Genomic DNA, 23,510 nt, shown 5'->3' with positions numbered 1-23,510 from the left:
AGTGCCCACGATGGAGCTAAGTTTACAATTCTTTGTAGCTTATTTCGATCCTGTGTAGTGCCCCCCACCCCATACCAGATGGTGTTACAGCCAGTTAGAATGCCCTGCACGATACATCCACAGTATCGTGTGCTATTTTACACCCACCTCTAACAGAAGATAGTCCCACGGTGTAATGATGAATCTGAGAAACAGCATTCCCATAGTAGTAAAGAGATTTCTTATTTAGCTCTGATTACTGAAGATAATTAGACACTAGTTGAATAAATTTTTCCAAAAAATACTCAGAACTGGTTAGTTTTATAAAATCTCTTTTATTGCCATTGAAAGAATACAAAATTTTCCTTAAAACTGTAAGAAACAGATTCTAATATTTCAAAGTCATTTCCCTTCTTGAGTGAACACTCATGATCACTGAGTAAAATTTCTGTGGTAAACAGGTTAATCCCAAACTACAGGCGGACCGTGTCGAGATGTGATCACAGTGCTATCACATTTTGCCTGTTACTAACCCACAGTGGAGAGGTGGACAAACTTTACTAGACCTCTCCAATTATCAGACCGTGCACTACTTTGGATATACAGTGAAGCCTGTGTTGTGTGGTCACCCTTTTATGAATCTCAGCTTATAACACCCACTTTCCCCTTATTATAAGCCCAGATCATAATAGTTAAGACTTACAGTTACAAATAGCTTCCTCCCAAGCAAAAAATTTCCACTTGACTTACACCCACCCTATTTCATATTGGAGCACAGGAGAATGGGGTGGAGATATAGAGAGGGTAAATGCAAATAGGCTTTTTCTACTGAGTTTGGTGAGGTTAGAACTAGAGGCAGTAGGTTAAGGGTGAAAGGTGAAATGTTTAAGAGGAACCTGAGTGGGGACTCCTTCACTCAGAGTATGGTGCGAGTACGGCGAGCTTGGCCACTGCTGCAGTCAGGCGAGGAGATGCTGGAGGTGGCGTCCTTGTTTGGTTAGGAGCTGTCCCCCAATGTCCAATGGGTGGAATAACGGGCTGGATTGCATGTGTCAATTTTTGATGCATACTCCCTGGAACTGTACCATCAATTTGCGGGACGTGTAACTCTGGGCCTTGGGCTAACTATGTGCTTTTTTTTTGCATGGCAAAGTGTTTTTTTTTGGCTATTTTGAATGTGCTGTGTATGTTTTACACCTTGGCCCCAGAGGAACGCTGTTCCTTTTGGCTGTATCCGTGTCTGGTTGAACAATAATTAAATTTGATTTGATTTGAGTGTGGAACCAACTGCCATCTGAAGTGGTGGATGTGGGTTCAATTGCGGCACTAAAGAGAGGTTTTGGATAATTACATGCATGGGAGGGCTATGGAGAGCTATAGTCCAGGTGTAGGTCGATGGAACTAGGCAGAATAACAGCTCAGCATGGACTAGATGGGCCAAAAGGCCTGTTTCTATGCTGTGGTAACTAAGACTCTATGGTAACAAGGAAAGTATCCCTTTACCACCTTGTCCCACCCTCCCAAAACAACAAGTGGGGGTGCAATTTATTAAGCCGACCAAATATACTCTACAATTCTCAAGGTGCTAATGTTAACAACCATTTTTCCATACCTGGAAAATATTAGTGCCCACACGTTTATGTACATCAATAATTCACTCAACAGCAGCATGCACCTCCCCAGTACATTGAAATAGGGCTGGTATAAAATTTAACAGAAATTTCTTTTTTCATGAGTGACCACCACACAGGTTGGACTGCAGCAAAGTCCTATCATTTTGTTAAAGTGACCATGTCACTTTATACAGCATCAATAAACAGCTTCACTAAAAAAAAACTACAATCCTTCTACATAATATAGTAAAATAAACTTAGAAACATTTTTGCTCCAAACTTTTGTTTTTGATTTTCTTTGTAAATATTGAATACCTATGAAGAGTAATATTTTGCAGTTTCAAACTTCTTTGTACGAAAGATTACTATTGTATAAAACCTTAGGAATAGTGAAAAATAGGTTGGATTTTGGTTTTCTTTGTAAGTTACACATGTACCTGTTCTTTACGACTCGCATCTTCAGGGAATTATCATGGTCCTTGCCTTGTACCCTAAGACGTTTCCTGAGATGTTATGGCCACTTGTACGGCCTCTTCTATTCATATTTCAAAAATAAAAAGTTGAAGATGTACAGACCATATTTTATAGTGAAGCAGTAACAGCAAACCACTCCTGACAGGACAGAGCAAAACCACCCTCTCTTATTCCATTAAGATGCTGTTCTGTAACTGGAACAAAGGATTTTGCCCAACGATTTAGCCTGCCTTTTCAAACACTCTGCTGTGCATCACCAGCAGTTTTTGTTGGACTTCAGATCTACAGAAATCTCTTTGTCATTTTAGTTCCAAGCTCAGTCACTAAAAAATCAATGTCTTTTTCCTTAGCTTTTCATCTCTATTAAGATAAAGATGTGTCCCTATTCCCTGGGGCTGTTAAAGGAATGGATGGGCATGAAAACCAGCAGCAAGGGATCTCCCAAGACTCAGGAGTACTTCACATGAGAATGCTTGATCAAGTAGGGCTAGAGTAAGAGAATTTTGTACTTGCCAACTAAATATGGACAGCAGGCTCAAAATTTATTCTCAGTTCTCACCAACATGTGCTATATAGCATCGTAAACAGGAGATTCAGCAGATGCTGGAAATGCAAAGTAACACACACAAATGCTGGCGGATCACAGCAGGTGAAGGATATTGGCCCGAAACGTCAACTCTATTCCTTTCCACATATGCTGCCTAACCTGCTGAGTTCCTCCAGCATTTTGTGTATATCAGCACATTATATATTGTTTCACCATTGAGTTCACAAACACAGGAGGCAGAGAACAATGTACTGTTATATTGCATCTAGAGCTTCTGACGGGGGATTAATTTAAATGCAATTTTTAAAAACTACCATTTCAGAGGATAAGTCAATTTGCTCTCCAGGATTTTACCTGGGGGCAATTGAAGGAATGTCTGAGACCTGTTCAATTTGGGAGTGTGTGTGTGAGAGGGGAGATCTCGGAAGTGCCTCTGTTCCCATTCTTTTTTACCTTTCCGGACAGTAGGAAGGGCTACAGGGCATTTTTGGGAGGGTATCAATTGCAACAGGGAAGGAAAAACTCATCCAGGACACCTCATTCTGAAATAATGCCGGATTTACATGGACTCAATAATTGCATTATCTGTAAAGTTGCCGCACAAGTTGATAGGGTGGTTAAGAAGGAATATGGTGTGTTGGCCTTCGTTTGTCGGGGGATTGAGTTCAAGAGCTGCGAGATAATGTTGCAGCTATATAAAACCCTGGTTAGACCACACTTGACATACTGTGTTCAGTTCTGCTTGTCACATTACAAATAGGATGTGGAACCTTTAGAGAGGATCCAGAGGAGATTTACCGGGATGCAGCCTGGATTGGAAAGCATGTCTTATGAGGATAGGTTGAGCAAGCTAGGGCTGTTCTCTTTGGAGAGAAGGAGAATGAGAGGTGACATGATAGAGGTGTATAAGGTGATAAGAGGCATAGATTGAGTGGACAGTAGAGTTTTTTTTCTGATGGAAATGGATAATACCATGGTAGATAATTTTAAGGTGATTGGAGGAAAGTATTGGGGGATGTCAGAGATATGTTTTTTTCCATGGAGTGTGGTGGGCGAGTGAACGTGCTGCCAGGGGTGGTAGTAGAGGCATTAGGGACATTTAAGGGACTCTTAGATAGGCACATGGATGGAAAAAAGGATGGCTATGGGGGAGGGAAGGGTTAGATTGATCTTGGAGTAGGTTAATAGAAAGGCACAACATTGCGGGCCGAAGAGCCTGTGCTGCTCTGGGACAGGTGAGGGGAGGTTCGATATTCAATTTCATCAGTTAATTTGGAAAACCAATTAGTGGAGGGAAAAATCTGATGACATATAACTCCGTAAGAGTCAGCATCTTTATAAGTCTAATCTTCATATGGTGAAACTCCCCTTAGGGCAGAACAGATTCAGGTCAAGATATCAAAATCGTAAAGTATTTTGATATTACAGAATATTTGCTTCCACTGGCAGGAGGATCTATAAGTTTAAGGTCTTCGGCAAACGAAGAAGAGGCAAAAGAGGAATCTGTCAGAGCTTGAATCCATTCACTGAAAAGGTGGTAGAAGCAGATGTAATTGTAACCTTCAAAGGAAAATTGAACTGATACATGAATGGGCATAAGAGTAGGGGGCAAAAATAGTTAGATGGCTCTATCAAATAAACCAAATAGACACGAAAAGATGAATGGTCTCATTCTGGCTCTACTCAATTCTGCAAGTGCTTTCCGAAATGGAGCCTCTCTGAAACAGTTTCATACTATTTCAATTGTTGTTATGTTAATCATGATCATAAAAAAAATTCTAAAATTCCAATTCCATTCCCAGAAAGAAAACAAAAAGAGGGACACCATAATACAGAGCTAAGGAAGTTGAAATCCAAAGTATAAACAGGGGTTCAAGTAACTGAGCTTTGCTAATAATAAAATCCATCAAAACAACAGTCAGAATATTATTGCTCAGCATTAAGGGTTCAAAGGTTAGACTCAGAATCCAAATGTTAAAAGAAACATGATTCTCCCTCCCCACCACTATCAGAATAACCCATTCTTACTGCATCCCATTGCAATTTCCACTTGGATGAAGACTAGAGAACAAGGAAATGGAATATACTGGATTACGCAAGCCATTTGATGTCTCAATGGTCTCTGTCATCTTTTGTTACGAAATTCTATAGCTTGGCCACATTGAAAAGAAAATCTAAAACTCATCCCATACAGAATTCATGTTACTTCCTCCCACCCAGAGAATTAACCTCTTAATATCTCCTATCACTCCTCCAAGAGGACCACAACCTTATCAGGTTTTGTTGGCTTGTGTGCCTCCATGACTCAGAGAGTTTTGTTGGCTGGAATCAGGTCCCTGTGCTTTGGCTCTTGGTAGGGTCACCCATGCCAGATACGTCAAAGGGTAGAAGCCAGACTAAGTATGGTCTACCAGTCCTCCAGGTTCGGGGGTTTCAGCTCAGGGCTAACAACCCTGGCTGGGGAAAAGAAAAATTGTTATGGAAACAGCAATGAAGAATCCTTAAAGGACCTTCATCACTGCCCTAAACACCAGTGGCATAATAGGCAGTAAGAAAGTAGTACTTATTAGAAAAGTACTACTTACATTTAGTAGTACTATTACTAAAAGTAGTAAGTATCATGATTAGAAAATGCAATTTTCCTTCTCATGTTTTTAAAAAAAAGATACTAATATATCTTTATGCCTCAGGAACTCTGCACAACCTAAGATTAAAAGCAAGGATAGAACACAGAGGCACAAAGGCCTGTGGAATGCATTCCTGAAGTTAGTGATCAAATAAGCCAACTTTCAGGAAGAAGTCGATAGGAAACCTAAGGGCTCGTAATAAAGGACACGTTGGCAGGATTAGGATTACAGGTATGGGGGTTAAAGGACTACTTGGGTGTTTATATTGGGTGTATGATTAATACAGCCTCTTTAAAAAGACGTCCACTGACTTGGAATCAATTGGGATTTACTTCATCATGTCTGAAATGCTTGACCCTCCACTGAGACTAAGGTTGCAAATGATCACTTTCTCCATCCTCATTGGCATCAAATGGAGGTCGGGTGAATACAATATCAGCAGTGATGAACCACATTGGAAGTTTACAACACCCCAGTCACCATTCATCCCCAAGAATATTCTTCTTCCCCTTCTGGCTTATTTTGAACTAAGGTCAGGTACTTCTTCCTCTTCCCCTCACCATCTACATCTCCAACTCTGGATATTAATCAAGTGCTAACAAGAGAAATCTTTTTGAACCCCTGGTTTAAGACGACCTTGAAAGAAAATATTTCTCAAAGAAAAGGATGATACAATTTAAAAGACAATTAAAAAAAGAAACTCTTCAGTTGATGAATCCAACTCCAGGCACATTAAATGGAAAGGTAACAAGGGCAGTTGTGGGATAGATGGAAACAGTATCCCTAGAGTTCTGCTTTGCATTCCTCTGGCATTCATAAAACTGAATCTGGGATGTTCCTTGCTCAGAAGATTGGTGTCTTGTTGCAACAGAATCTTATGCAAAATCCAGTCAAAATGGAGGGGGCCCAAATTCCTCCTTTAAATTCATGAAGACCACTTGTAATTTCTGCCCTAAAATAAAAGTGAAGAAACAGAATATTAATGACAGAGCAACACACACAAAATGCTGCAGGAACTAAGCAGGTCAGGCAGCATCTATGGAAGGGAATAAAGAGTCAACGTTTCGGGCCGTGATCCTTCATCAGCACTGGAAAGGAAGGGGGCAGAACCCAAAATAAAAAGGTGTGGGAGATGGAAGGAGTTCAAGCTGGCAGAGGGAGATTTTCTAGTATGTAGGGGAGAGCATTTTCCCTATTGTTGGATTTGTGAGTTGAAGTACCCCCCCTTGAAAATGGAAGTGACACACTCAGAGCCTTACCAGATGAGATATTAAAGTCTGCTCTCTGAAATGGGCATAAAAGATCCCATGGCCACCATTTCAGAGATGTTGCAGGAGAGTTTTCCGTATGCTGTGGCCTAAATTATTGAAGTGACTGGATAGAATGGACGTAAAGAGGATGTTTCCAACAGTGTGAGCGTCTAGAACCATAGGGCACAACCTCAGAATATAGAGACATCCCTTTAGAACAGAGATGAGAAGGATTTTTTTAGCCAGAGGGTGGTGAATCTGTGGAATTCTTTGCCACAGGCTGCTAAGGAGTGATATCATTGTGTATATTTAAAGTGGAGATTGATAGGTAATTATTGAAGAACATCTCATTGAGATCACGAGGTAAATGAGAGGAGACTGAGGTGTTATATCACTAAGTAAATTAGAAAACTAACTGGTAGTTCACATAGAAGGAAACCGGACAGCGCCGGAATTGAACTCCCAACACTCCGAGTTGTAATAGTGTCACGCTAACCACTATGCTACCGTGTTCTGCCAGCCATTGTGGGCATACTATGTTGGCACTGGAATGTGTTGTAACACTTACCGCTGCCCCCAGCACACCCTTTGTTGGTTGTTAAGGCAAGCGACACATTTCACTGGATGTTTCAATGTACATACGACAAATAAACCTGTATCTTGAACCTTGACCAGATTCATAATTCAGAAACCATCTGGTTTCCCTCCTGCCCCTCATAAAATATAAATGGTTTCAAATAAGACTGGTATCTACCTGCTTCACATATGACCCATGGGGTTCGTAGTGTCACCAAGCCCCTGATGAACTACCATATGTGCAGACGTGGATTCGACATTAGAAATCTTCTCCTCTTCTCTTCTCTTAAGGCAAGCAGCTTTGGGGTTAAGATTCCGTTCTGTAGGAACAAATGACGTGGTTTCTGTCTCAGGAATATATTCCAAAATTATATTTAAACAATACCACTATTAAATCAAGAATATCCTTTCTATATTATTATTTCCATCACTTTGCTTTCAGGATGTTTCCAAATGCATGATAGTTAATGAGGTGCTTTATAAATGTACCGAGTGTGGTGATGCCACAGTATATACTCACAGGCATTGTGGCTCGGAGGGCCAAGATGGCACTGGCGATACATGGCAAAGTTCTTACAGTATTGTGGTAAACAACCACTTTGTACACTTCCAGGAGTAGGACCAAGATAAGAGCAAAATTTACCTGTACTTATTCAAGGGTTTACCAGGATGCCTTATGAGGAAAGGTTGAGCAAGCTAGGGTTATTCTCTTTGGAGTGAAGGAGGATGAGAGGAGACTTGATAGAGGTGTTCAAGATGATAAGATCAAGTGGACAGCCAGAGACTTTTTTCCAGAGCAGTAATGACTAATAGAAGGGGGCATACTTTGAAGGTAATTGGAGAAAATTACACTCAGTGGCCAATGTATTGGTCTTCTGCTGCTACAGCCCATTCATTTCAAGGTTTGACATGTTGTGCATTCAGAAGTTCTCTTCTACACACACTTGTTATGTGTAGTTATTTGAGTTACTGTCATCTTCCATTCTCCTCTGACGTCTTTCATTAACAAGGCATTTTCACCCACAGAACTGCTACTCATTGGATTTTTTAAAAACTCTAGAACGTTGTGTGTGAAAACTCTACAAGACCAGTAGTTTCTGAGATACTCAAACCACCGACCGGGCACCGCAAATCATTCCGCAGTCAAAGTTACTGAGATCACATATCCTCCCCATTCTGGTTTGGTCTGAACAACTGAACTGCTCGTCCATATCAGCACGCTTTTCTACATTGTGTTGCTGCCACATGCTTGGCTGATTAGATATTTGCATTAACTATTAGGTGTACCTAATAAAGTGGCCACTGAGTGTATAATGTGGATGTTAGAAATAGGTATTTTACTTAGAAAGTGGTGGGTGTATGCAACACACTGCCAGGGGTGGTGGTAGTAGAGGCAGATATGTTTGGGACATTTAAGAAACTCTTAGATAGGCACATGGTTGATAGAAAAGTGGAGGGCTATGTGAGAGGGAAGGGATAGTTTGATCTTAGATTAGATTAAAAGATTGGTACAACGTCATTGGCCAAAGGCCTGTACAGTTCTGTAATGTTCTATGTTCAAATGTTTGTGAATCCTTGGAATTCTCTGCTCCAGAGACCGTGCACCATTGAGCACATCTACATGGAGCACTGTCACAGGAAAGCAGCTTCCATCCTCAAAGACCCACCCTACTCAGACCCTGCTCTCTTGTCACTGCTGCCATCATGTAGAAGGTACAGGAGCCTCAGGAACAGTTACTACCCCACAACCATCAGGCTCCTGAACCTGTGTGGACAATTTCACTCAACGTCACTCGCCCATCAATGAACTGTTCCCAAAACCAATGGACTTACTTTGAAGGATTCTTAATCTCATGTTCTCAATATTTATTGCTCATTTTTTTTTTATCCTTCTGTATTTGCAGAGTTTGTTGTCTTCTGCACACTGGTTGCTTGTCTGTCTTATTGGGTGTTGTCTTTCATTGACTCTATTATATTTCTTGGATTTACTGTGAATGGCCTCATGAAAATGGATCTCTGGGTTGTACATGGTCATATATATGTACTTGATAATGAACTTATTTTGAACTTTGAACATTGTGGATGTTTATTTACCGAACTCATTCAAGGTCGAGATTGAGGGTATAGATACGGGGGAAATGGAGGGATATGGGGAATGGGTGAGAAAGTGTTTAAGATCAATCATGATTCACACCCGTACTCATTTCTTACATTCTTGTTAATGTCCCTCAACATCACCTCCCTGAACAAGAAGGCACTTCCGAAGGAGATTGAAACAAGCGAGGCTTCCCTTTCCCCACCCCCACATTTTAACTGAATTTTACAGGAGCACCATTGAGGGTGTCCTGACAAGCTGCATCGCCATTTGGTATGGGAGCCACCGAGCATCGGACTGGATGTCCCTACAGAGGACAGTGAGGACGCCTGAACGGATGATAGGGGACATTTATCAGTACTCAGGGCCCTTAGTATTATCAAGGATCCCATCCATCCGTCCAGCATCCTCTTTGACTTTCTACCTTCAGGCAGGAGACTCCGATGCATAAAAACAAGAAGAGTCAGGATGGGAAACAGGTTCTTCCCTCAGGCCATTAGGCTTCTGAACTCACTGCTGCATCACATTCAAAGTGTCACCAGTTAATCTGTTCTGTATCTGATATTATTTCATTTACGCACTTTATTTATTTATGCATAATTCATCTGTAGATTTTATCCTTACTTTCCTAAGTTATTGTGTGTTGTGTTTACCACTGTGCTTTACATCCTGTTCCAGAGAACTTTGTCTCATTTGACAGTTTATACATGATGATAGTTATATGACAATAAACTTGACATGACTTGATTCTTAAAGTGAACTAACTGACCCCCTATTACACGGATTGATCCCATTGAGAGCTTGGTGACTTAAAGTGCATACGCACAGAAGTCAGTGGGACCAAATCTCAACAATAGAGCACAATGTTATATGTTTTGTGCAAGTGACCAAATGTGTGACAGGTTGTATATTTCTCCAACTAACCTCTGACTTGTTGCTCCAGCCCCAGAATGACAGAGACAGCCTGGTGGAGGATCAGAAGTTTTGTCTGTGGTTTATCATTCTTCATGTGAAGCTGACACATCCTACCCAGTTCCTTAAACGCCTCATTGATGTCCCGTACACGGAGGCGCTCACGGGCGTTGTTTGCCATCCGCCGGTCCTTCTCTCGCTCAGCCTTCTGCTCTGGATTCAAGTCATCGTCCTCGTGATTGCTGGAACAAATCCAAACAGGTTCTGTACCTTTAACATTTTGTTTCCAGAAACTTCCCTTTCAGATTGCCCTCTCAGAAATCCAACAGGTATGATTGTCAGGGAGTGTAGAGGAGGGTTCCCCATTCTGATGTTTGGTCAAAACAACTGAACCTCTTGAGCGTGTCTGCATGCTGTTACTACCACGTGATTGGCTGATTAGATATTTGCATTATCGAGCAAGTGTACATGAATGACCACTGAGTGTGTATCACCTTACTGCCTATGAAGTCAATGGTCAGGGCACCAAAAGATCTGTGATGCTTTGTTGTGTCTGAGCAGGGGTTAGTGAGGCTGATTGTTACAGCGGACACCTCTGAGCCTCTGGTTCAGGGGGAAGGTAAGACCCTGGCTCATTCCCATCAACACCACTCCTCCCCCACCCACGGGCACACAGTCCATCCCAGAACTTGGCGCTGAGATGGATGCTCTTCCAGCTCCAAGATTCACCTGGTCACTGACCATGTTTGTGGATTCTGAGCCACACTGAACAAGATCTTGCAGAGGTTTAAGACTGAGAGGGATGGATCATTAAGAGCTTAAACCAGAGTAGGAGGACACATACTGAGAAATTGCTTCACTCAAAGGTTTGAATCTTTGGCATTCTCTACTCCAGCGAGCTATGAAGGACAGCATAAGAAACAAAAATTGTCAGGAAATGTAGAGGAGGCTTGACCCAAAAGCAGAGCAGCAGAGACAATTTAGCAGTGAACGATATTTTACTAATAAACTGCAAAATAACAAGCCACAAAAAAAGAGAGAACAGATAATAAACATGACAAGATAACTGAAGGCTAAGAGCAACTGGCTGGTTCGATGGGTGAACAAGTACTGTGGATAAGAGCTGGGTTTAAACAGACTGCAGGTGATGAGTTGGAAATGAGTAGCAGATGACTCCTGTCGGTTGGGTAGAGACTGTGCAGGTCTGATAATGATGGGCCTTTTTTCAAATATATTTAATGCTAGTATTTGTTGTATGTGGTAAACTGTTAACTTGGTTTATCATTGTCATGTGTACTGAGGTATTTGCATACTGTTATACAGATCAATTCATTGCAATATTGAGGGAATACAAGTTAAAAACAACAACAGAATTCAGAATAAACTGTTATTCCTTACAATAAAAGGAGCAAGATACAGGAGATGAATCTACTCTAATATTCAGCCGATGTGACCATCTATTTTAGTGATGTTGATTAGGAGATAACTTGTGGCTCCAAGACACCGAGGAGAATGTCATTGCCTTTCTTTGATAATGTATTATGAGATCTTTGCATCTACCTGTGGCGAAAGGTGTACTCAGTTAAATACAAAAACTTAAGACACAGGAGCAGAATTAGGTCACTTGGCCTATCGAATATGTTACACCATTCCATCATGGCTGATTTATTATCCCTCTCAACCACATTCTCCTGCCTTCTCTCCAAACCCTTTGACCTTGACTAATCAAGAATCTATCTGTGTCCAGTGGTCCTAGACCACCTCAAACGCCAGCACTTTTTTCTTAGATATGGGGCCCAAATGGCCCACAAAACTCCAAATGTTCTCTGATCAATGTCTTATAAAGTCTCAGCATTTCCTTTTGTATGGACCTTGATAGAAAGCAAACAGTTCCTAAAGATGTAATGTGGAACTGTGCAAGTCAATGATGAGATCACACTTGGAGTATCGAGTGCAGTTGTGGTCCAGTAGCTATTGGAAAGACATCATGAAACAGGAAAGGTTATGGGAAACATTCATGAGATACCACTGGGACAGGTAGGACTCATTGATCTTTATTTGGTCACTCCATGGCCTCGCTTCCTGAAGGGCTTCACAATGATCATCTCTTAATCTGGCATGAGGGCAGCATTGCTATGCTACGGGTAGTGCAAATTCTCACTGCTCTAATGACCTCTATTTGTTTCTAAGGTTCAGTTTGGATTGGGTACAAATCTAATAAAGTAAAGATTGGCTTTATTTGTCACATGTATATTTCAATATACAGTGAAATACATTGTTTGTCCTAACACGCTGTATCACTGCACTGCACAGAAACTGTGCTGTGGTGGTCAGGAAGGCTCTCCAATGAGTTATCAAAACTGCCCAATGCATTACTGCACTAGCCTACCCACCATCAAGGACATACATAAATACAGAAGGGTGCCAGAAAAGGACCAGTAAAATCATGAATGATCCCGCCCATCCTGCTCATGGACTGTTTGTCTCACTCCCATCAAGGAGGAGACTACGTAGCATCCACACCAGGACCACCAGACTCAAAATCAGTTACTGTCCCCAAGCAGTCAGACTGATCAATACCTCCATCCACTTACTCCACAAATACTTCAATATTTCCATCAGTTACTTTATGTCCAGCCTGGCATCACTTTATATATACAACCAATCTATCTATATAAGTTAATTTAATGTATTTATATTTATTGTGTTTATTATTATTATTATTGTTATTATGTTCTTTATTTGATTGTGTTATTTTGTGCTGCATTGGATCTGGAGTAACAATTATTTCATTCTCCTTTACACTTGTGTACAGGAAATGACATTAAACAATCTTGAATCTTGAATGACCAAAATATCTGAGGACGTGCTGGGGGCAGCCCACAGGTTCCGCCATGCTTCCAGCAACAACATCGCATGCCCACAACTTAATAACCCTAATCCATACATCTTTGGAATGTGAGAGGAAACCAGAGCACCCAGAGGAAACCCATGCAGTCATAGGAAGAACATACAAACTCCTTACAGAAAGCAGTGGGAATTTGACTCTGATCCATTCATAGCTGACGTTGTAAAGAGTTGTGCTAACTGCTACATTACCATGCCACAACATTCAGAATTGAACTGTGACCTTCTGGCCTGCTAAATATTTTACTGAGGTAAGGATGACTCATTTACTAATAATTTATGTGCGATTATTATACTTATGGTGATGATTAGATGATGAAAAATACTTGGGCACAGCTCGGGGTTTAAGTATTAAACCTGAGCAAATCTATAGTTGATAATGACCTCTTTTGTGCTTTTGTCAACGTTAAATCTCCCCATGCCTTCTTTACCTTGATCGGCTGCGTCCTGATTTGTCTTTCCTGTGATCCTCGCCATCGTCATCCTCAGACAAGTCATCTTCCAGCTGGGAGCTCAAGCTGTTCTCCTTCTCCTTCTCATCTCCTTTGGTCTCCGTGGAGATGGTGGAAGAGAGTGCCTGCGATCCTGACGTGAAAGCAGCTAAAATATATCAAGACCACTATCAGTCAAGAAGCTTAATTTTTTTGCCGTATTTCATGGAGCTAATTGACAACTTACACAACTGAAACATTCTTAGAAATGTGATCATATAAAATTTGATATTGTGATACAAAAAGAGAGCCCAGAACTAAGTTCCCCATGGGAGGCTAATCCAGAAGATTAAGATGTATAGGATCCACGGTGAATTGGCTGTGTGGATTCAGAACTGGCTTGCGCATAGAAGAGAGAGGACAGTGGTTGAAAGGACTTATTAAAGCTGGAGTCTGCAATTAGTGGTGTTTCACAGGGATCTGCACTGGGACCTCTGCTGCTTGTGATGTGTATAAATGACCTGGATGAAAACGTAGATGGGTGGGTTAGTAACTTTGTGGATGATACCAAGATTGGTGGAGCTGTGGAAAGTGCAGAGGACTGGCAACGAATACAGTATGATATAGACCATTTGCAGATATGGGCTGAGAAATAGCAGATGGAGTTTAACCCAGATAAATGTGAGGTGTTGCACCTCAGTATGGAAAATGTAAGGAGACAGTACATTGTTAAAGGCAAGGTCTTTAGCTGAGCAGAGAAAATCCTGGGATCTAAATCCATAGCTCCTTGAAAGTGGCTACACAGGTGGATAAGGTGTTTAGGAAGGCTTTATGGAATACTTGCTTTTGTTAGTCAAGGCATTGAGTTCGAAAGTCAGGAGGTGATGTTGCAACTTTATAAAACTCTGGTTAGTCCACATCTGGAGTATTGCACACAGTTCTGGTCACCCCACTATAGGAAGGATGTTGAGGCTTTGGAGAGGGTGCAGAAGAGATTTACCAGATGCTGCCTGGTTTAGAGGACATATGCTATCACAAGAGGCTGGATAAACTTGGGTTGTTTTCTCTGGAGTGCCGGAGGCTGAGGGGAGAGCTGATACAGATTTACAAGATTATGAGAGGCATAGATAGAGTGGACAGAGAGTGTCTTTGTATCTTTTTCCCAGGGTAAAAATATCTAATAGCAGAGAGCATGCATTGAAGGTGAGAGAGAGTAGGTTTGAGGGGAATGTGAGGAGTAGGTTTTTTTACTCAGAGAGTACCAGATGCCTGGAATGCGCTGGCTGGTATGGTGGTAGAGTCAAATACATTAGAGGATTTTAAGAGATGTTTGCATAGGCACATTGATATAAGGAAGATGGAGGGATATATACATGGTGTAGATAGGAAGGATTGGTGTTTGGGTACTTTTGATTTGCTTTTTAATTGGTTTGGCACAACATTGTGGGGCGAATGGCCTGTTCCTGTACTGTACTCTTCTTCTATAAAAAAGACAGTCAAAGTTCAGCCAAAACAAAAGGGATCTTAAAGGAGAAGCACTCAGCTTCACTTAGTCAGGATCAACATTGTGTCTTGCCTAACCTTCCTTGAAAACAAACAAAGCCATGATTCATCCCATCTGATGCTTCTATGACACTGAATGTATAAATCACTACAATGCAGGAAAGATTTCTTTCATACCATCTACAACAAAAGGGAAGATCGATCGGCCCATTGACTCAATGCTGTCTCTCACATCAATCTCTAACTCAACAACCAACTGGAGAAACCATCCATAACCCCCGAATTCCACACCTTATACTCTTTCTGCTTATACTGCAGCATGTACCAAATTTTATTTATTAAGGTACATTGGTCTTCATAAATCAGAGTATTGAGTACATGAAATGGGATGTTATGTTGAAGTTGGTGATGCTAATTCGGAGTACTGTGTGCAGCCTTGGTCACCTACGAACAGGAAAGATGCAAGTAATATCAAAAGAGTACAGAGGAAATTTATAAGGATGTTGCTGGATCTGAAGGACCTGAGTTACAAAGAAAGATTGAATAGGTTAGGACTTTATTTCTTGGAATGTAGAACAATGAGAGGAGATTGACTAGATGTAAACAAAATTATGAGGAGTATAGGTAGGGTAAACACAAGCAGGCATTTCCCCTGAACTTGGGTGGGACTACAACCAGAGGTCATGGGTTCGGGGTGAAAGGTGAAAAGTTTAAGGGGAACATGAAGGGGAACTTCTTCACTCAGAGGGTTGTGAGAGTGTTGACAAGTAGTCGATGGGAGTAGGCAGTTTAAATGGTTCAGAATGGACTAGATGGGCCAAATGGCCAGTTGTTGTGCTGTACCTTTCTATAATCTGTTTATTTACAGATGCAGAGGCTCTTCTGACCCTTCGAGCTGCCCTGCCCAACAACCCATTGATATAACCCGAGCCTAATCACAGGACCAATTAACCTACTAACCGGTACTTCTTTAGACTGTGGGAGGAAACCAGAGCACCCAGAGAAAACCCCCGCACTCACAAGAAGGAACATACACATTTGCTTACAAAGGATGCTGGAACTGAACTCCAACGGCCCGAGCTGTAATAGCATCACGCGAACTGCCATGCTACCGTGTATCACTGACATATGACATGAGAATTGTTGTTTTGCAGCAGCAGTACAGGTGCAAAGACATAAAAATCTATAAATTCACAAAAATAAATAAATACGGCAGTGACATCTCAGTGGAATTGATTAGAAAGGTATCACTTTCGCTTCACCTTACCTCGGCACACATCCTGAGCCTGGTGGTTGAGTCCGGCTGCTGCTAAGGCTGCAGAGACCACAGTGGGCAGACCTGTCAAACTAGAGTGGACACTTGTTGCGTCATCCCGATGAGTGGTTGCCTGTGGAAGATAAGCAAAAGACAAGGTTAGGACCAATACTGAGTGGCACGATAGCATTGTGGTTTGCTCAGTGCTCTACAGCGCCAGTAGTAAGATTAGGCTTCAGTTGCCGTCGCTGTCTGTAAGGAGTTTGTACATTCTCTCTGTGACCATGCCAGTTTCCTCTGTGTGCTTCAGTTTCCTTGCACAGTCTAAATAAGTTGTGGGCATGTTATTTTGGTGTCAGAAGCATGGTGACACCTGTAGGCTGCCCCCAGCACATCCTCAACTCCGTTGGTCGTTGACTCAAATGATGTATTTCACTGTGTATTTCAATGTACATGTGACAAATAAAGATTATCTTTAATTTTTAATGTTTAGATGAAGGCAATACAGGTTTCCCCTGCTATCCGAAAGTAGAGCGGTCCTATGAAACCTTGCGTAAGCCGAAATGCCGTAAAGTGAAGAAGCAATTACCATTAATTTATATGGGAAAAATTTTTGAGCGTTCCCGGACCCGAAAAATAACCTACCAAATCATACCAAATAACACATAAAACCTAAAATAACACTATCATATAGTAAAAGCAGGAATATGATATGATAAATACACAGCCTATATAAAGTAGAAAAATATATGTACTGTGTAGTTTCACTTACCAGAATCGGGAAGACAGCAAGCACACTGGAAGGTTCACGCATTTTTCTATCATACAGTTCTTTGTAAGCACTCAAAGCATCCTGCAAACCTGCCCTATACCTACAAGCCCTTTCAAAATCAAAGTCATACTTTTCTGTAATCGTTGCAGCTCTGTCAATCGTAGTGAAAATCTCACGCAGTTCAAAGCTCTATAACGGCTCGCTGCAAAACAAACGCTGAACGCTATTTTGGCTTTTCACTTCTTTTCGTAAAAGCGAAAATCCTCCGGATTTCTTTCAGTTAGCAAAAACAGGTACTAATGTAGGTCTTTCGTAAAAGTGAAGTGGCGTAAAGCAAACTTTCGTAAAGCGGGGGATACCTTTACCTGTGTGTGTCGGTGTGTGTGTGTGTGTGTGTGTGTGTGTGTGTGTGTGAGCGCACAACCTCGCGCATGTGGTTTATAAGATTAAAAGGAACCTGCAGAGTTACATTTTCCACACAGAGGTTAGTGGGTAAATGGAACATGCTACCAGAGAAAGTGGTACAGAGATGGATACAGTTAAGAAAATTAACATTTGGGCAGGTACATGGATAGGAAGGGTTTAGAGGGATGTGGGCCAAATTCAGGCTCAGTTAGGCATTTGGTCAGCATGAAGGAGTTGGGCTGAAGGGTTTGTTTTCTGTGCAACACAGCTCTGTGGCTCTCATTAGCTTTAGTTCAGTGAGTAGCACAATTCCTAAAGTTCTGGGTTCAAATCCCAGTCCAGAGCTCTTATGCCACTGGAAGAGCATTGTGCTATTCTGAGGGAGCCCAAGCACAGGGAAAGTTTCAAAGGAGGGTCTAATTATGTGAATGGCAGTGGGACTAACTGGAGCAATGTTTGAGGTAGTGCCAAACTCTGAGACATTAAAACAAAGTCCCACCTGGCTTCTTAGGCATGAGAAGGTTGTTATGTTGAAGGGGAGAGCAGGAAAATTATCAATATTGTTGTGGGGTTATTATTTATCCCACAACCACAAGCAGGTGATATCAGGGTTGTCTGAGCTAGGTGTACACAAATTGGCTGTTCTGTGTCCATATTACAACAGAGACACTTCAAAAAGTAGCTCTTGGCTGTAAGGTGCTAGGACAACCTAAGGTCAAGAAAGCAGCTCTCTCAAGTTCAAGGGTGTCAACATCTCTTAAGATCTATCCTGGGCCCAATATATTGCTGCAATTACAAAGGCAGCAGCTATACTTCATTAGGAGCTTGAGGTGATTTGGTATGTCACCAAATATCCAACAATGTTCTGTAGATGTACTGTGGAAAGCAGTCTGACTGGCTGCACCACCGTCTGGTATGGGGGTGGGGGCTACCGCACAGGATCAGAAAAACCTGCCGGAAGTTGTAAACTCAGTCAGCTCCATCATGGGCACTAGCCTCCCCAGCCTGAGGACATTTTCAAAAGGTGGTGCCTCAAGAAGGCGGTATCCATCAATAAGGACCCCCATTCTCTCTCTTTTTGTGCCCTCTTCTCATTGCTACCATCAAGGAGGAGGTCCAGGAGCCTGAAGACGCACTCTCAATGTTTTTGGGAACAGCTTTTTCCCCTCCGCCATCAGATTTCTGAATGGACAATGAAAACTACTTCACCACTCCTCTTGCACTACTCATTTATTTTACATGTTTCCCATTTTAACTCGGCAATTCTTATGTATTGCAATGGACTCCTGCAGCAAAACAACAAATTTCGTGACACCAGATTCTAATTCTGATTCTGACTACAATCAAAGTCAAGTGACAACGTGGAAGGATTTAAAATGCAGTTGTCAGTTTGAGTTGAGAACACTAGGTGGTGCCAGAGTCTGTCAACAGCACTTGGGAATTGTACACCAGGGCAAAGTAGACTCAGGACACAGAAAATGCTGCAGGTTATACAGCATCTGTGTTTTGGGCTGAGACCTTTCATCAGGACTGGAAAGGAAGAGGGGTAGAAGTCAAAGTAAATACTGGGGTCATATTAGTGTGCCCAGAATGTACTTTTAATGCTCAAGGCAGGCTTTAATCCACAGGAAAGATCTTCAGCCCCGTTGTCTATGGGTCTGTGCTGCTGAAAGCAACGGAGTCACTACAAACAAGAATAGCTACTTACCCTCCCTAAGCTGTTCTACAATCAACCAACTGTGGTACAAAGGAAGCCCTTTGGCCCACTGAATATGTGCCCATTCTAAATAGAGCAATTTCCCCAGCTCCTTGCCCAAAACAGTGCAAATCTTTAACTTTAATTTACTTTAGAGATTCAGCATGGTATCAGGTCCTTCCAGCTATCTCATAAACCTTTTTCTTGTAATTCCATGACTGGTAGAGAAATCCTGATCTTTAACCCCTTTCTGCTTCAAAGTTTTTTCCTTGCAGCCCCCTTGAAAGCCATAGATCAGAGGCACACAAATTTCAAGATTTGGATATGGTTGCAATCATGTTACACCCTGCATATACCTAATTTTCACTTGTTTTGCACTGAAAAAAGTATTCACTTGTGCATCGTTCTAGACCAACATATTCTAATAATAATACCATAGGACCATAAGACATAGGAGGAGGATTAGGCCATTCGGCCCATCAAGTCTGCTCTACCATTTCATCATGGCTGATCCACTTCCCCCCTCAGCCCCAGTCCCCTGCCTTTTCCCCATATCCCTTCATGTCCTGACTAATCAAGAATCAATTTCAGCCATAACTACATATAAAGTCATAGCATCCACCGTCATCTCCGTTCTAAAAGGACACCCTCCCCCCCACAATTCTGAGTTTGTGTTCTATGGTCTTATACTCCCCCGCCATAGGGAACTTCCTCTGCACATCTACTCTAGTCTTTCAACTCAACTGCCATGAATTACCAACACACACAAAATGCTGGAAGACCTCAGCAGGCCAGGCAGCCTCTAGTCAACTGTTTACTTTTTTCCATCGAGGCTGCCTGGCCTGCTGAGCTTCTCCAGCATTTTGTGTGTGTTGCTTGGATTTCCAGCGTCTGCAGATTTGTGCCATGAATTATCTCTTATTTCAGGATGAAAACTGGCTGCTGAAAATCAGTATAAAACTATTTTGCAAACCTCGTATTTGTACTATATCTGCAGAGTAAGGATATCAGATTTCCCTACCAATGGATGAGAGGATTATTCCCGGATACTAGTGGTGAAGAGCTTCAGATTTCCGCTACCAGCTCTATGAAGCTTCATAACCTACGCCCCTTGACAACCTATGCTTAATTTTCAAGCCTTCATGTTCTGAATTCTCCCACCAGAGCAGTTTCTTTCCATCTGAATTATCAAACTGATTTTGCACTGCAGTTTGATCGATCCACAGTCTTACCAGCCCTGCTCCAGGGTTTCAACCTGGAAAATCCACGAGTCCTTTTCCTTCACAGTTGCTGCTCGACCTGCTGAGGGTTGTGCAAGATCCCGGTGAAGGGTCTGCCTGAAACCCCTCATCGGATAACTTCATTCACTCCAACACTGAACTGTTCCCACAACCTATGAACTCTTCATCTCACGTTCTTGGTATTTGTTGTTTATTTATTTATCATTACTTTACTTTCTGTATTTGCACAGTTTGTTGTCTTTTGCACGAGTTGTTTGTCCAACTTGTGTACGGTCTTTCATTGATTCAAAGATGTATCTTTCTATTTACTGTGAATGTCCGCAAGAAAATCAATCTCAGAGTTGTAACTGGCAACATTTGATAATAAACTTACTTTGAACTTTAAGCATCAACTCTCCATAGATGTTGCCTGATGTGCTGATTTCCTCCAGCTTTTTGTGTTTGAATTACACTGGATTTCCAGCATCTGCAGAAACTCTCGTGTGTATGGTTAATAAGTATAGGATTCTTTTTCTGATTTTAATTAACATTTTTTTTCTTTCAGAAAGGGCCATCCATATCTGATCTGATACCATATGCTTACAACTTTCCAACAAGTCTCACTGTATAGCAAAACGGAGCTGAGACCCCACCTGATGTACGTATCTTCCTCTCACCTTACTCCCCATTTATGGTTTTCCCACTGCACACTGCTCATCATTGAAATAATTCAATGTTATAAACAGGACAAGGAGCTAACCACAATTATCTTGTGGGCCGGCAGTTTTTATAAGCATGCAGCACAGTACAGCAGGTACTTAAAAGACTTAGATTTCAGGATGGACAAATTACTTTTGAAATGCAGTCACAGTTAAAACTGAGGAAGCACTGCAAATTAACTGGGGTGTGCTGATGAGTAACGTCGATTTTAGTAAAGTTGGTTAAAAAATTAATATTTACCCAAAAAATCAGGGAGGATTTACTTTCAAAAACGATTAGACTTGCGACTGATTATATTTATTTATGTAAAGATACAGCATGGAACAGGCCCTTCCAGCACAATGAGCCGCACCACCAAACAATCTCAGTCAGCTCCATCATGGCCACAACCCTCCCCACTATTGAGGACATCTTCAAAAGGTGAAGCCTCAAGAAGGTGGCATCCATCATCAAGGACCCTCACCTTCAGGACCTGGCATGTTCTCATCAAGCAGGATAGACAGGAGCCTGAAGAGGCATACTTAACATTTTAGGAACAGCTTCTTCCTCTCCGCCATCAGATTTCTGAACAGTACATGAACAGTCTATGAATACTACTCCATTATTTTGCACTATTTATATATTTTTAAAATATATTATTGTAACTTGCAGTAATTTTGCACTGTACTACTGCCGTAAAACTACACATTTCATAACGTGTCAGTGATAACAAACCTGATTCTGATCAGATGGGAGAGAGTAGTAATTCAGCAAAATATTTCACAAACTCAATTCCTCCCAAAACATTTACAGGCATTGGAGTGTTCCTGAAACATGTATGGAAAACCTACACGGAACTTTGCCATGGACAGTCCTAAGCCTGGCTGTGAAAGGAGGATTGGACATGGGTCTAGCAACCCCATCCCTTCAAAACCCAGAGCTATAGTAATGCCAACAGAAGCTCCAAAGAACTCATCCCTGGGAGAGGACGATGGGAAAATTTGAAAGACTGGCTCAGGACCGAGGACTCTGGCAAGCTGCTATCAGTGGCCTATGCCCCTGTAGGGATGAAGGGCTAAGATGAAGAAGAAGAAGAAAAATCAGCTTGGACTGAGTCTTTGATGAGGGGTTCAACCCTTCTGGCGCCCTCAATGAATCACACATCTGTACTTGGAGCGTGAACCAAAGAGCCACAGTGCACAGATGACGCTGAATTACCATTACCGTGACGGCGTAGTGGTTAGCGCCATTGCTTCACACTGCCATCAATCACTGATCGGGGTTCAATTCCCATCACAGTTTGTAGGAGTTTGTACATTCTCTTCACGACTATGTGGGTTTCCTCTGGGTGCTCTGGTTTCCCCCCACATTCTAAAGATGTACGGGTAAGAGTTAGTGAGTTGTGGGCATGCTATGTTGGCGCCAGGAACATGGTGACACTTGAAGGTTGTCCCCCAGCACATCCTCGCTGATTTAATTTGACATAAATGATGCATTTCTCTATATGCTTTGCTGTACATGTGACAAATACAGCTAATCATTTGTCTTTATTTTATACCTTTAGGCCCTAACTTTGATTTCCCACACTCCCCCTCCAGTAAAACTCTCAGCCACTGAGCGGCATTTTGAAAAGACTGGGAGATGAAATCGCAGTTAAATTTCCCACCCCCCACCCCACCTATGGCAGTTCACAAAATGCATCTTTGTTTTAAAGGAAGGTTGGGATAATTTGTCTTTGGTTATAAAAACAAAACTTTTTTTCTCTCCCTGGGCAGCAATAGGAAAAGCCAGACAGCAGGTGTGCAAACAGTCAGCTGAAGCCTCTGTGTCACTCTTACCAAGCCTGGCCTGGTCAGATCAGGTTTCTGTTCATTGTTACTGTGCATTAACATACAGCTGCTGCCTCTGAGCTTGGGTGGGCAGAGAAATGGAGTGGGCTGGTATTAATAGGGTGGGGAAGGAGGAGTGAGAGACCTGGAAGGTGGGGGGGAGTTGGGGGAAGGGTAGATCCATCAACCAGCCACGATTAGCATTCCACACAAAGGTCCTTTTCAAAATAAAAGTCTCTTCTTGGGCGGCACGATTAGTACAACTCTTCAGAGCACCAGCGATCAGAGCTCAATTCCTTGCCGCTGTCTGAAAGGAGTTTGTACATTCTCCCCGTGACTGTGTGGGTTTCCTCCCACATTCCAAAGACATATGAGTCAGGATTAAAAAGTTGTGGGCATGTGGGCATGGCAACTCTTGTGGGCTGCTCCCAGCACATTCTCGGACTACGCTGTTCGTTGACACGAAAGACACATTTCACTGGATGTTTCGATGTTCATGTGACAAATAAAGTTAATCTCTCAGGATGAGGCTTTTCATTCTAGGATGAGGGAGATGTCTTCCTTTTTTAAAGAAAGGGGCTTCCCTTCCTTCACTATCAACTCTGCTCTTAAACGCATCTCCCCCATTTCACGTACATCTGCTCTCACTCCATCCTCCCGGCACCCCATTAGGATTAGGGTTCCCCTGGTCCTCACCTACCACCCCACCAGCCTCCGGGT

The 23,510-nt window shown here is 42.0% G+C and overlaps 1 protein-coding gene and 1 long non-coding RNA gene across 3 annotated transcripts in view; one reads left to right on the top strand and one right to left on the bottom strand.

Moving 5' to 3' along the window:
* Positions 1-318: 318 nt before the first annotated feature.
* LOC134342970 (transcription factor 12-like) overlaps positions 319-23,510 on the bottom strand; it is a 177,405-nt gene continuing 154,213 nt past the window's right edge. For both annotated transcript variants that reach the window (XM_063041721.1, XM_063041722.1), the window contains 5 exons: positions 16,182-16,302; positions 13,412-13,580; positions 10,086-10,315; positions 7,245-7,386; positions 319-6,192 (listed from right to left, as the gene is read on the bottom strand). In XM_063041721.1, coding sequence (XP_062897791.1) covers positions 7,250-7,386; positions 10,086-10,315; positions 13,412-13,580; positions 16,182-16,302 — 657 coding nt within the window. In that variant the 3' untranslated portion in view covers positions 319-6,192; positions 7,245-7,249. The remainder of the gene's footprint in view (positions 6,193-7,244; positions 7,387-10,085; positions 10,316-13,411; positions 13,581-16,181; positions 16,303-23,510) is intronic.
* On the top strand, positions 10,224-20,920 carry LOC134342972 (uncharacterized). Its single transcript, XR_010017141.1, has 3 exons — positions 10,224-10,334; positions 12,889-13,231; positions 20,828-20,920. It is a non-coding gene; the product is annotated as an uncharacterized LOC134342972 (long non-coding RNA).

This window comes from Mobula hypostoma, chromosome 2 (genome assembly GCF_963921235.1).
Source record: "Mobula hypostoma chromosome 2, sMobHyp1.1, whole genome shotgun sequence".
In the NCBI taxonomy this organism is placed as follows: domain Eukaryota; kingdom Metazoa; phylum Chordata; class Chondrichthyes; order Myliobatiformes; family Myliobatidae; genus Mobula; species Mobula hypostoma.
This window is presented reverse-complemented; position numbering and strand designations above follow the sequence as displayed.